Here is a 14,200-nt window from a genome sequence, read left to right on the forward strand (position 1 = left end):
CCAAGTTCACGTAACTGGCCTTCACCTCTAAGTCAGGGTTTTCACCTGCTCCACTTGGCCCAGAACCCCAAGTCTGAGCCCTTTCTTCCCAGAGGCTGGTGGGGCCTTTGGGGGAAAAGGTGGAGGGTGACGCGAGGAGGCCGGTGGTCCGGAGTGGGGGCTGGGTGCTCCCTCGGAGAGAGGGAAGAGGACGCGCTGGGGACATGATCCGGTGCCTCCTCGGTCCCTCTGCTGTGACAGGCTGCTCAAGACAGCAGGAAGGGGACGTGGCCTGCGGCTAAGTTCTGCTCTCTTGGAGAGCCAGGAGTGTGTCACCGAAAATAACTCAAGGTTGGAGAACGCCAGGGTCCCTGCCCGGGCCCTCCAAAATCTCTCTCCCCCATCTGCCTCGGAATTAGGTTTTCCTCGGGACACCTGAAGCTGGAGCTGACGGTTTCTATTCTGTGCTAGAAGTTTCTGTTTTCTTGCAGGTAAATGGGGAGAATATGGTCATTTCCTTTAAGTCTTTGCTCAAGTGTCAGTTCCGTGAACTCCTGAAATCAGGGTTGTTTCAAACTGTAACTCTGCTCCCAGCCCTCTTGATCCCCTTCGCTCCTTTATTTTGTTTCACAGCACTCTCTCCCTCCCTCCCTCCCTCCCTCCCTTCCTTCCTCCCACCCTCCCTCCCTCCGATCCTTCTTCCCTCCCTCCCATCCTTCTTCCCTCCCTCCCATGCTTCCTCCCTCCCTTCTTCCTTTCTTCCTTCCTTCCTCCCTTCCTCCCTTCCTCCCTCCCTCCCTCCCTCCCTTCCTTCCTCCCTCCCTCCCATCCTTCCTCCCTCCCTCCCTTCTTCCTTCCTTCCTTCCTTTCTTCCTTCATCCTTCCCTCCCTTTTCCTTCTTTCCTCCCTCCCTCCCTCCCTTCCTTCCTCCCTCCCTCCCTCCCTCCCTTCCTTCCTCCCTCCCTCCCTTCTTCCTTCCTTCCTTCCTTCCTTCCTTCCTTCCTTCCTTCCCCCCTCCCTCCCATCCTTCCTCCCTCCCTTCTTCCTCCTTCCTTCCTTCCTTCCTTCCTTTCTTCCTTCCTTCATCCTTCCCTCCCTTTTCCTTCCTTCCTCCCTCCCTTCCTCCCATCCTTCCTCCCTCCCTCCCTTCTTCCTTCCTTCCTTCCTTCCTTCCTTCCCCCCTCCCTCCCATCCTTCCTCCCTCCTTCCTTCCTTCCTTCCTTCCTTCCTTCCTTCCTTCCTTCCTTCCTTCCTTTCTTCCTTCCTTCCCTCCCTCCCTTCTTCCTTCCTTCCTTCCCTCCCTCCCTTCTTTCTTCCCTCCTTTCTTTCTTCTTTTCTTTTCTTTCCTTCCTTCCTTCCTTCCTTCCTTCCTTCCTTCCTTCCTTTCTTTCTTTCTTTCTTTCTTTCTTTCTTTCTTTCTTTCTTTCTTCTTTTTAAATTTACATCCAAGTTAGTTAGCATATAGTATAATAATGATTTCAGGTTAGAAGCCAGTGACTCATCCCCTGTGTATAACACCCAGTGCTCATCCCAACAAGTGTCCTCCTTAATGCCCCTTACCCATTTAGCCCATCCCCCTACCCAACACCCCTCCAGCAACCCTTACTGTGTTCTCTTTATTTAAGAGTCTTTTATGTTTTGTCCCCTGCTTGTTTTTATATTAGTTTATATTATTTTTGCTTCCCTTCCCTTACGTTCATCAGTTTTGTATCTTAAATTCCACATATGAGTGAAATCATAGGAGGTTTGTCTTTCTCTAATTTTGCCTAGCATAATACCCTCCAGTTCCATCCACGTAGTTGCAAATGGCAAGATTTCATTCTTTTGACTGCCAAATAATATTCCATTATATGTGTATGTATATGTGTGTGTGTATATATTACACACATATATATGTATATATATATGTACATATATGTGTGTGTATATATATGTATGTATATATACACACACATATACATATACATACATTCATATATCTGTCGATGGACACTTGGGCTCTTTCCATACTTTGGCTATTGTCGATAGTGCTCCTATAAACATTGGGGAGCACATGCCCTTTTGAAACAGCACACCCGTATCCCTTGGATAAATACCTAGTGACACTTCTCACTTTCTTATATACTGTTCTATCACCTATCTGTCTGTCTGTCTGTCTATTCATCTATTATCTATCTACTATCTATCTCCCATAGATATCTGTTTGTCTATAATCTATCTATCTCCCTATCATCATCATTTATCTGTTTATTTTTATCCCCATACTAGTGCCATGGCGCGGGGTATTTGCCCGCTCTGTTCTCCACGTCCGCAGCCCCCAGCGCAGTGCCAGGCTCCTAAGAGGCACCGAAATGTTTGTCGGGTAACCGAGTGGAGGATGGGTGAGTCGCATTGTTGTAAAGATGCATTACCCACGTTACTGTATGTAAAGCATTCGGCAGGGTCGCCAGCACCTTATTATTATTGCCGCTGCTGTTTGTTAGATGGGAGTCGTGCAGATCCCTCAGCCTCTCCGGCTGTCTCTCCGTCTGTAAAACCAGCAGCTCGAATCACTGGATGGTCCCTGGGCTTCCTTCAGTCTGTAAAAAGTCTGCACTTGCAGGACCTTCGTGCCCCCAGATGCTCAGCCACGGAAGTTCTTCCCAAAGCCCACCTGAAACTTCTCAGTAGCAGCTCTGCTGGGCTTGGGGGTGCTGAGCACCCCTTGGGAGGCAGCTCTTCCTCTGTTTCCTTTGACAGATCAGCACGGGGCGCAGCTGGGAGACCGTGAGTCAGCTCACTACTTCTTAGAACGGTTTCCATTCAGATACTTCTGTGTTTTATTTTAATTGGCTTTTGACGTGCCGTTTCATAACGTTTTATTGTGTTCAATAGAGGCGATTCGTTATGTGCATAATTAGAAGCCGTTGATTTTAACTTCTTTGGTAAGAGTTTTCACGGAAAAAAAGTTCGGCAAATGAAAATTTTGCCGCACCGGGTGCCTTGATTTGGGGTTTTGGACACATGGTCCTTGGAGGTGAAGGTTGACACTGCCCTGTCCTGGGTGGGGCTCTGGTCCCTGGCCTTGGACATTCCCTACAGGAACAGGGTCATACACCTCAGAGGGCCCTGGGAGCATCTGTTTTAGGGGCTCAGGTTGACAGGACTAAGACAGCCTTCACAGGGTCTGGACCTTTTCTCTCAGAATCCCCCTCTGAAAGAAGCATCCTGGAACCCCTTGTTTCCTCATAGCTGACTCTGTGGGGGAAGTTTCAGAGGTAAAGCCAGCTTCACACTCCTGGAATTTGGTATTTGGTATTCACTGAGTAACAGGGATGGCCTCGGAGGAGGGGAGAGGGACAGGTCTGGCCAGTTCTGTGGTGTTGTTTATACTTGAGATTACCTCACAGGTCCCAACCCGCTTCCCCGCCCCATCTGGTGGGGGCTGGCCCTCAGCCTGCCAGCCCCCTTTGCCCACATGCCGGGGAAGCCAGGGGCCAACATGGATCTCCCTGTGGACATCAGCTGAATCTGGAAGCCTCACCCCTCAGGAGACGATGGAAAGGGACGGCAGCCGGGTGAGTGTCCCCGGGCCTTGGGCCAGAACTTCCCGGCGGTGAGGAAGCAGGGACAGGGCTGGGAGGTAGGTGGGGCGCCACCTGTATGCCTCTGGTTTGGGGGCAGATTGAGTGTGGTTTTCCTCATTTGAAGCTACTTGGGATTGAGACTGTTTGGCCTCCTTTTATCCTGGTTTCTAGGAGGGGCCCCTGGGAGGAGCGGACGGGATTTGGGATCTGCTCAGGAAGCACCACCGGGCTGTGCCTGAAGTTTGGGCTCCTGCTCTGTGTCCTGGGAGCACCCTGGCCAGAGCATTAATGCTGTTAGATCATCACTTTTGCTGGTTTGAGAAATCACTGAACCTTGGCCTTCTAACTGGATTTCAGTGTTATCCTGGCCAACCCCCTCACTAGACTCCTAAGCCATCCTAGAAAAAGTGACTTTCTATGAGTATTTGGGACCTTCAAGGAGACTTGTCATTATCCTTTGGTTACTTTCAGGCTTCATAACATCCATGCTTGGAAAGGGCTTCCTTATGTCTAACCATAATTCCTTCTGCTACAACTCAGGTTCCTTACCTCTTCTTCTGTTCTTGTTGGTGGTAGAGAGCGGCTAGAATGTCGTCTGTGGAAAAGCCAGTTATATACACGTGAAGGCGTCCGGAGATTTTGTTCCACTGTGCCTCAGCTCTCTTTCCTCGAGGGACGTACTTCTTGTGCTGTAATTTCTCCTTAGGTCTTGCTTTCTCCTCCTCTCCACCTTCTTTTTTTCTTTACCGACATCCTCTTCTACCGACGTAGAATCGGAGACTCTGGGAAGGATGGGGCAGCTCTGGGTTTGAGAAGGATCAGCTCAGCCTACATTCTGGCTTCGAGTTGACTTGTGGGCCATTCTGAACCCAGGATACGTTTCTGCAACTTTCACTGTCACCTTTTCCGCCATTCTTCCAGCCCCCTCTTGACTTTTCTTTCCCGTGCTTCCCTTTTGACTTCTGCACTGTTCTCCTTGGTTCCTGTCTCCACCTCACCAAGGTCACTGGGTCCCAGGCGTCTCGGGTCACTGGAGCCTCTTGTGAGCAGTAAGGGCAACGCATAGGGCAGAATGGAGTTTTGTCTGAGGTGTGGGGAAGGTGAACCCACAGTTACAGCCATGGGGCATGTTTGCTGGTGACTTTCTGGGAGCCTGCCCTTGATGATCCCTAAATACAGAGGATGAGAAGGGCTGATTTGTCTGAAGGAGGGTAGGGCCAGTCCCCGGGCAGGGTCATAGAGGTGACCTCTGCTTATGACGCTCATCTTTCCAGAGTTAGGGACCAACATGGAAGGTCACTGGAGTGGCACAGTGGCGAGAACAGACTTTTCCTTCCCGATGGAAGAGGTGTTAAGAGGTGTTGTAGGTGCCCTGTTCATTGTGGGAGCCTGTCCTAGCTTACTTTGGAATGAAAGAATTGGACCACTCTTCCCTCATTTAAGGTGCTTAAAGTCACCCCCTTGTTTAGGGTAGAACCTCCAAGATAGTGACATTGAGGTGGGGAGCAGGGGGGAGCTCCCGGGGGCTCTTAATCTTACCTGCCGCAGATGATTTCAGATCGATTAGTTGAATAGGAGCAGACTGGGAGAAACTGGTTGGCTAAGTCCGTGCCTTCTCTCGGAGGGCTTCACCGCAGGAAGATGGACATTGTGGCTTTTGTCCTTCAGCTCCTTAAAGTAGTGAGGCAGATGATGGGCAACGGACGTGAGCCTGATGAAGTTCCTGTGCATGTCGGTTGGGTCTTCAGGGGGAACTTGGACAGGAGGTAGAGAAGGCTCACAGCCTCTCTGTCTTCAGAGGAGGCGCTTCCTCCTCGGTATCATCATCCTCTAGGGGCTAGTCCTGACTCCCCTAACAACGTGTACAAATATCTCTTCTCCGTGCCTCAGGTTTTCCACCTACCAAAGAAGAGGGTTGGACAAATGCTTCCCCCCGCTCCCTCTGGCCCCTTTCTGGTTCCGTGACGGTCTTTGGAATTATACAGAATGGGGTCGGAGGTGCACCACACTGGATATGTGCATTTGTTCTTGAACAATAGTGTGTGTTTTGTGGTTTTTTCCCAAAAGGTGTCACATTCTTCATGCTTACAGAAGTGCAATGCTTATTATAGAAAACCGAATGGACCCATTGATAAAACAATAAGACAGTGTAGACGGGTCTTCTTCAAATAGACCAGGTTCTCAGGCAATCAGTCCAAGACCACAGATGCTGTGGACTCGAGAGCAGCTGGTGGTCCCAGGTCGGGTCCAGGATGAGGCACCCTCCCCTCAGGGGGCTGGGCAGGCTCCTAAGACGGAAGGCCAATAGGCTCCAGTCACCGTGCCATCAACCCCATAGTGCAGGCTCCCCCCGGACCCTTGGCACCTGCTCTTTGCGCTTCTAGGCATGCTGCCCTCCCCTGAGACCTCTGTGTTCCATGTTATCATTGGTGCTAAGCAGCCTTTCACCTGGCCTGTCCCACCTGCCCCCCCACCCCCGCCCCCGCATTGTCCCTGTGACTTGGCAAATGTGAACGAGAATGTGTGGGAGTGTGTGTATGGGGCTGCAGGTTGGGGTGCTGGGCGGGAAGGCCGACTGATGTAACAATAGCCACTTAGCTTAAGTGTGTTGTTTTGGCAAAACAGCTTCCTCTTGGTACAGCAACAGCGGGGTGGACTGTGCCCAGCCAGGCAGGCAGGGTGCTGCAGGGAGGGGTGAGGGAAGCCGGCACAGGGAGCCCGGGGCTTTGGCAGGACCTTGGCAGGACCATGTGGAGTGTGCCTCCTCTGATGGGACCATCAGAGAGCCTCCATTAAGTACCAGCCCTGAACTGTGTCACTACCCCAGCATTGGCGTGGGAGGGAAAGGGGGGCAAACTGAGGCCACCAGCCCCTGGGCAATCAAATATTAGTTGCTTGGCAGTAACGGGCCCTCGATGTTCTTTAAAGTCTTGATGAATGAACACATGCATGAATGAATAAACTAATGAATGGACAAGAAGGTGTTTTGATTCTGGTCTAACGGGGATCCCCGAGGCTTTTTCATGAGGCACCGTAAATTAGAAGGCACTTTAATGCTCACCCAGGCCGGTCATTTTCAAGTTCTTTGTAGCCGCAGCCTCTTTGGTTCAAATGAAATCGTATGTGGGGCCCATTGTACAAACTGCAAAGTGGGTCTCCTCTGTTTGAAGTGGGGTGAAGGACCCCAAGCCCTTTCCCTGCTACAATGGTCACTGAGACATCTCCACGGAACCTCTAATGCTCCGGGAACACTGCTTGAAAACAGCTGATCGTCTGCTCCCTTCATTTGCTAGATCGGGAGCTGAGACTCCGAGAGGGATGCCGCTGTCCTTTAGGCCATGTGTATATGGAAGCAGAGCAAGCCTCCCCTGGGTCTTCCAGGCCTGGGACAAGGGACGCCTCCACTCGGCTTCTTAGTCTGAAGCCCAGTGTGATGCCAGGGGTTCCCCAGTTTGGAAGGAGGTGCCGGCGAATCTGCCTGTGCTCTGAGGGGAGCCTGTATTTGTGGGATTTCTCCGGGTTCAGGGAGAGGGGGCAGTGGGATGGAGCCCTGTGTACCTGGAGGAACAACGAAGCCTGGGTTGAGCAGTAAGGATGGGGAAGAAGCATGATCCACTCCGTCCCAGTTCAGACCGGTTCCTTGGAGACCAGTTCAGTCCAGTCCAGTCCACCGTAGAATGGGTTCAGGCCTCCCCCACCGTGGCCCAGGGACTCCCCAGCCTCCCAACAGGCCAGGGGGCCTTTTAGCTTCCTTGTACCTTTTAGTGCCTCCCGTAGGGACTGGGGGCATCTCTCCCTGACTAGCCCAGGCTGGGGGCCTGCCTATGCCTCCCACTCTGAACATGCTTGATACTCACTGCGAGAGCGAAGCTCTCATAGGGGCCTCAGTCTGGTGAGGAGTCCTTCCCCATCGGAGCCTGGTAAGGGGCGGTGGGAAAGCACATTGATGTGTAGCAGCCGAAGAACGGGAGCCAGAAGGTTAGGGTTCGGGTCCCGGCATCACCCCTGACTGGCTGTATAACCTTAGATGAATCCCATTGCCTTTCTGGGTCTTCATCACCTTCTCAAGTGAGGTGATGCAGGCTGTGTGAAGGGATGGCCCAGGGCAGAGGAGGGAGGCCCCACCTGCTTGGGCTGGACTTGAACGGGCCCTGACAGACCTGGCCTTGGGTCACGAAGTCATGTTATCATTGCTGCCTGCCGCCCAGGTGGACATTCTTCGGGTCTCGAGGGCACCCTTTCCTAGGCTCTTCTCCCTGGCATTGCCGGCTGGACCTGCAGGAGACCCAGAGAGGTCAAAGGCGGGACCGCTCGGGCTCTTGTTCACTCACTGCCATCCCCCACCAGGTCAGGGCCCACGGGACAGAGACTGCCACCAGAAACCATACCTGGGGTGGGGAATCTGCCCCTGGAAGCTGTGGAATAGAGGGCCGCAGACTAGGTGCAAGGGTCCCTGGGTTTTAGTCCCTATTCTGCTGTAAGAGGTACCTAAGTGACTCTGGGGAGAGCACACAAATGTTTCAGGCTTCTACTTCCTTGACTGTAAAATGGGAATAATAATTCTTATTGACTTCTGTTCAGGAAAGTGCTTGGAAAGAACCCCAGAGCTGGGGACTGCTCTTCTCAGCCCTCTCCCTGGCCTGTTGCTCGCTGCCTTCCCGTGGATCCCTGCTCCGCCGGCCTTCAGGCCAGGCCACCTCATGCCCCAGGACACCCCCAGGGGTCTGTTGTGAGTAGCGACTCCTGGGGACTGCAGAGGCCCAGGCAGGTGGTGGCGGCGACAGCCTGGGGTATAGGCCTGGTCTGTGATACAGTGAGGGCTCACGACTGTATTACCCCAGGGGCTCACCTCAGAGAGCACCCTAGGGGGAGGAGGGCGGGGAGAGGCAGGGCCAGGGAAGAGTGGTTGGCAGTGCTCCGCCAGGGAAACGGTCCAGATTCAGCCACGCTCTGGCTGCGCCCTGTCCATCTGCCCTGCGTGCGGGCTGGGGAGAGCCTGGAGTCGGCCATCTGCGTTCCATTCTGGGTCTTCTGCTCACTGGCAAAGGCCAGGATTGGGCCGGTTCTGGTCCCAGCTCAGGCCCTTGTACCTTGGGACTTTGGGCAAGAAGACTCCTCTCTCCCTCTCCCCCACCTACTCCAGGCATCTGCTCTGAGGGTGAGGCCAGGCCACCAGGAGGGAGGCTGGATGCCAGCAGTTGCTCTCCAGGAATTGAGGAAAGGAAATGAGTTGCTGCTGTCGCAGGTTAGACAGCAGGAAGAACTTCCAGCAGGGTGGGGCGGCAGGCCATGAAATGGGTAAAGAAGGATGGCGGTGGAATCTTCTATTCCAGTGGCCCCTGGAGACCTCTTCCCAGCCTCCTGTGATGGTCCGGGTTGAGGTTCGGAGTCAGGGAGGTAGAGCGGACAGCCTCCCTGTGGAGGCTGCTTTCCTTGGGTCTTGGGGCTGTCTTTCCACCCTGCTGTCCCTGCTGGGGTTCACGTTCCCCACATGGCAACTCTCCTGTGGGACTGGGGCTCAGGCCTCTTCTCTTGCCCTGGTCTTCGGGGCCTGAGACTCTGTACGTGCCTCCCCCCGGCTCTGGTGCCAGAGGGCTTGCTCTACGGAGGCCAGGACTCCCAGGACCCCCAGCTCTTTCTTGGATATTGCCCTGTCAATCCCCACACGCCTACTCCCCAGCCCTGGGCAGACTTTGTGCTGGACTGAGGCTCAAAGTCAGCGGCTTTAGAGTCTGGCCGGGGACTACTCACCCCCTTGGGTACCGAGCCCAAGATTAGTCCCATTTTACATGCCCCAGCTCTCTCTGGACTCCGAGAAGAGGGACCCATGGGAGTCTCCTGCCTAGACCCTTGCTTGTCTGCTCAGGGGCTCTTCTGGCTGCTTCCTGTGCGCCAAGGCCGTGGGTGGGCACGCTGGGACCTACCGTGCAGGTGGAACATTGGGGAGAAGGTTGAGCAAGGCTCAGGAGGTCCCCCCCCCCCTCCCCCGTTGCCTTTCTGGCTGCTCCAGGCTTCCCGCTGTGCCTGCCCACCCCCGCCGCTAGCTACCCCTCTGGTCTCATTCCCTCCCCCTAGCCTTCCCATCATCCCCCTCTGGGCCTCCACCTGCTGTGGCCCCCTTTGTTCCTGCCATGGTGATGTGGTACCGGGACCAGGGCCCCGGGGTCCTGCTCAGGTGGGGACAACCTGAACTCTTGAATGAGAATCAGAGGCTTATGATAAGTCCCTGCAAGCCCACCAATCAGTTCAGCGGCTTTGGGCATGCTCTCTAGTCCCCTGCACCCAGTTTCCTCACGTATTAACTGGGGATCGTGGTTCCTGCCCAGTTTGCTAGCAAGGCCCTGTGAGAATCACATGAAATAATGAGTGTGGAAGCTTTTTGCACACCGTAAGCCTCAAGGAAGGGAAGGAAGTCACTGGGGACACTCGTGATACTCTGGGTCCAGACTCTACCTGCTCTTAGTCGGTCTGGCCGGGACCCCAGCCCTGTCACTTACCTGAGATGTGAGTTTGGGCATCTTCTGAACCTCTCCGGACTGCGGTTCCAAGATCTGTTAAATGGGGCTCACACTAACAGCTGTAAAGAGCTTTGATGAGGTTGAGATGGGATCCAGTTAAGTTCCTACCAGGCTGCCACATTTGTTGTGGTGTGCCACACATTTATAGACCAGGTTCTTTCATGTGTATCCTGCGGTGATCTGGGGGAAGGAGGCGAGATCGGTCCCATCTTACCCGTGTGGAGATAGACTGAAGTATTCACTTACTTGCCCAAGGCAGCCCGTTCGGGAATGGATGCAGTCATATTTGAGCACACATTTTTCTATTTCAAGTCCGTTGTCTTCAACAAACAGACACCCACTGTCACAGCTGATGGTCCCCAAGTCCTTACTTTCCATATGGCGTCTATAAACAAACAACGCTGTGAAGCAGGGTCATTGGCTCACCTTACAAATACGGAATCTGAGGTACAAAGAGGTTAAGTCACTGGCCCGGAGTCACTTGCTGGCGTGGGGAGTGCTTGATGACTGGCAGACTGTCTCTCCTGTCCCCTGGCTCCACCAGGTCCTGGCAAGTGCAGCACCCACCCGTGATTCCTGCCAGAAAGAAGTTCCACAAGACTGAGATCCCTGTGGAACCACCAGTCCCACTTCCAGGCTCCCCATGGTGCTCCCAGCCCTGCAAGGGCCCAGCTCCCAGTTCTCAGGCCATGTCACAAATGCAGAATGAGTGCCCTGTATACAGGTGCAGGGAGAAGACTGTGCTGGGGCTCTTGCTACTGACTCGAGAAGGCAGGGGTGCTCAGACATATGCAGGCTTGGGGCAGAATCCCGACTGTGTGATTCTGGCCAGTCTGAGCTCTGGGCGTTGGTTTCCTTATCTGTCAAATGGGCTTCTAAAAACACCAAACTCTCGGGGGAAGGAGTGAGGACCTCACGAGCTCACAGACATGGAAGCTTTTTGTAGATTGTAAAGTGCTTTACATTGTGACCTAATTATTTTATTGTCTCACGTAATGGAAATTGGCCCCCAAGGGTAGGGAAGGCTTATTGTGTGAGCACAGCAGGGAAGGAAGCCTGGCAGGCCAGATGAGCTGCCCAGTGCCAGGGTCCCGGGCAGGTGTTAAGGCTTAGGCCACCACTGGTGGGAGGCACGGGGCTCTAAACAGTCTGGGTCTTAGGAGGGCCTTCGTCTGGCCTTTATCTCCCTAAGATGAGCTCCCGCCACCTTTCGGCCTTTTGGTCATGCCTCGTGGCTGTTGACGTTCATCCAGGTGGGTGCTGTGTGGGCCAAGGCGAAGGCAGAGAGAAATGGTCATTTCCTGCCCAGCCCCCATGTGCCAGATACAGGCAAGACATTTTCTATTTTATCTCACTGAATCCTCAGCATCATTAGTCCTATCCTACAGACTAAGAGAAAGAAAGGTTCGGTGGCTTGCCCGAAGTCACGCTGCTGGCTGCAGGATCGAGACCTGGGTCTGCCTGCCTCCGAAGCCATCGGCTGTCAGCTGACGCATGCTGTGTTTTCAACACATCCTCAGCGCCTCTCCTTGCCCCCTCCCCCACCCCAAGTCCTGTTCCCCTTGGAGCGTCTAGGGGCTCACCTGTCTTCATTTTATGGAAGTCTAGTGTCTGAATCCGAGCTCTGGTTCAGCGGTGTCGGCTGCAGCCCATCTTCGGGTCCCGGAACACATACAAGTGTGTCCCTGCTCAGCTGGCGGGGCCACCTGGGTCCACGTGTATTTACCCACATCCATTAATTAACCCCAGTAACTCCCTGGGATAATGGCTCCTGGTCCCTGCCCGAGGGAAGCCCGAGTGTAGTCAGGGACTGGAGATTCCTTCTTGAATTCATCTCGCAGCCTCGAGAACAATGAGGAAGTGACCAAACCAATTACCTCTGACTCTTAGAAAAGGGAGTTTTAAAAAAGGAAAACAAGAAGCCCCTGCGGGGTAGAGATGATGGTATTGCTTTGGGCTGATGTGCTAACGAGGAGGACTTTTTCTTAACTGGTTTGCTTACTAATGACAAATGTTAAGCATGGTGGCAGGTGAGGGTTGCGAACAGGTCCCAGCGGTCCCAAGCCTGTCCCCTCCACACAACCCTGCCGACTGTGCCCCCCCCCCCCGCCCCCTTCCACTCCTTCTCCTGGGCTGCCTTCCTGAGCAGCCCAGTCAGTGCTCAGCAGAACTTGGGACGAGGGGCAGGTGCGGACCCTGGGCCAGGTCAATTCCCAGCTACCCCTGCTGCCCCTGGGGACTTCCGGAGGGGGCTTAAGAGGTAGAGATGGTACAAGGGGCCTGAGGGAGGTGACAGGGACCGGGGGCCCTGCAGGACTGCCCACCCGCTCCCTCTTAGATTTAGAGCACCCCAGAGGCTCCGCTTTCCAGGAAGGGACAGGCCCCACATTCACGGCTGGCCTCCTAAGACCAGCTGCTGCACTGTCACCCTCGTCCCTCCTCAGAGAGGCAGCAAAGCCTCGTGGTCAGGTTGGCCACCGAGCCTGACTCTCTGGACTCCCCCTCTGGCCCTGCCACTCGCCAGCTATGACGGCATGATCACATTGCTTAGTGTCTCTGCTTCTGTTTCCCTTGTGCAAAATGGGGGTGACGGGGCTGTTGTGAGGGTGAAGTGAGTGAATACATCTAAAGCTCTGAGAGCACGGGAAGTCCTCTGTCCCCGTCCGTTAGAGCAGACGACTCCAGCGGCAGCTGCGTAGGGTTGAGGATCTTGTGCAAGAGGGATGGACTCCTACCCCAGCCCGTACCTTCTTCTGGCTTTGCCTCTCCCGTTTCCCTGACGCGCTGGTGAATCGGTACATGTGCGCCCACGCGAGTGCGTGTGGGTGCAGGTGCATGAGTGAAAGAGAATTCTGGGGTCACTGAGAATGGTGGGCTACAAGGCAGGCCAGGGTTTTTCCTTGAGTGAGTGCTTTCCACACTCTTCAATGACAGCTCGTAGTAAGAACGTGGTTTTCTCAATCTGGGGCCCACAAAAGACAGGGGCAGGGTGTGGGGTGAGAGAAGTGAAGAGGGGCCAAAAGAGTGATTACTTCCCCCACCGGGGACCACACCTCCCTGAGCGACTCTCAGAGCGAGGGTCCCTATACCCAGGTAGCCAAAGCAAGGGCCCCCAAGCCCCAAGCGGATGGCCCACGGCCCTCTGCCCGCTCCGTAGATTCCCGTGATGGGAGAGGGGTGTAGGGAGCTGGGGAGAGTAGGGTTTTTGAACTTGCACTCCATCCTGAGACACTCTTCTTCTCAGATGCTTCCCTGCCAGGGGGTGGTGGTGGTGGTGGGGGGTGGTGCGGGGAGTTGCTCAACCCCTGGCCACTTGCCCCGGGGCATTTATCTGCTGGCTTAGCAGGGCTGACAGCTGGGGAGTAGCTTCTCGGGGGAGTAGCCTGAGGGATGCCCTTCATTCTGTTTTCAGAATGCTTCCCCGGCAGGGACGTCTCCAGCCCGGGCATCCCCTTCCAGGTCAGCATCCGGCAGGTCATTGTCCGTCAGGTCAGCCTCCACGGCCTCCTCTCCGACGAGAGTGTACCTTGTTAGAGCAACACCAGTGGGGGCCGTGCCCATCCGGGCATCTCCTGCCAGGTCGGCCCCAGCCACCAGGGAGAGCCCAGGTAAGGGGGACGCTGCGGGGAAGGCAAGAGCACAGGGAAGGAGTCGATGGGTGGGGAGGAGGGGGGAACAGTCAGACGTGGGCAGGGGGGGCCCGGGGAGGTAGGGGCCAAAAGGAGCCATCCCATGCAAGCCTGAGACCGTGGAAAATTGTGGCCACCGGGGTAGGGGAGAAGAAACTAGGTCCAACGAAGCAGCTGTAACTTTGGGGGCCGGGCAGCCTGGGTCAGAGGACAGATTTGGAGAGCTGGGGTTAGAGAGCCCGGTTAGAGACTGGGGTTCTTTCCTCAGGCTGCCCCGTGGGTCTGCCGGGAGGCCAGGGTCTGCCCTAGAGCAGGGTCCTGATCACGGGTCCATCTGTGGTAGAGGAGGAAAGGGAGAGATTCTGACCAGGTAGGCGCTCTCACACCCCAGCTCTCCAAACTGGCTTCTGTGGTTCAGGTGCTGGATGGAAGTCACAGCAGCCAGATGGGCCTTGGGGCTGGCTCTGCCCCTAACAGAACAGTGTTCCTGCCCATCCTTACGCTGCCC

The 14,200-nt window shown here is 54.8% G+C and overlaps 1 protein-coding gene across 5 annotated transcripts in view; it reads left to right on the top strand.

Annotated features, from left to right (window-relative positions):
* Nucleotides 1-227: 227 nt before the first annotated feature.
* TMPRSS13 (transmembrane serine protease 13) overlaps nt 228-14,200 on the top strand; it is a 31,448-nt gene continuing 17,475 nt past the window's right edge. For 4 of the 5 annotated variants that reach the window (XR_008290642.1, XM_053204046.1, XM_053204048.1 and 1 more), the window contains exons 1-3: nt 228-470; nt 2,248-3,536; nt 13,476-13,671. Coding sequence is in view for 4 of the 5 variants with exons in the window: in XM_053204046.1 (XP_053060021.1) it covers nt 3,294-3,536; nt 13,476-13,671 (439 nt within the window). In the remaining variant the exon portion in view is untranslated. The remainder of the gene's footprint in view (nt 471-2,247; nt 3,537-13,475; nt 13,672-14,200) is intronic. The other variant, XM_053204049.1, reaches the window with a different exon arrangement.

The sequence above is a fragment of the Acinonyx jubatus genome, chromosome D1 (assembly GCF_027475565.1).
Source record: "Acinonyx jubatus isolate Ajub_Pintada_27869175 chromosome D1, VMU_Ajub_asm_v1.0, whole genome shotgun sequence".
Taxonomy (NCBI): Eukaryota; Metazoa; Chordata; class Mammalia; order Carnivora; family Felidae; genus Acinonyx; species Acinonyx jubatus.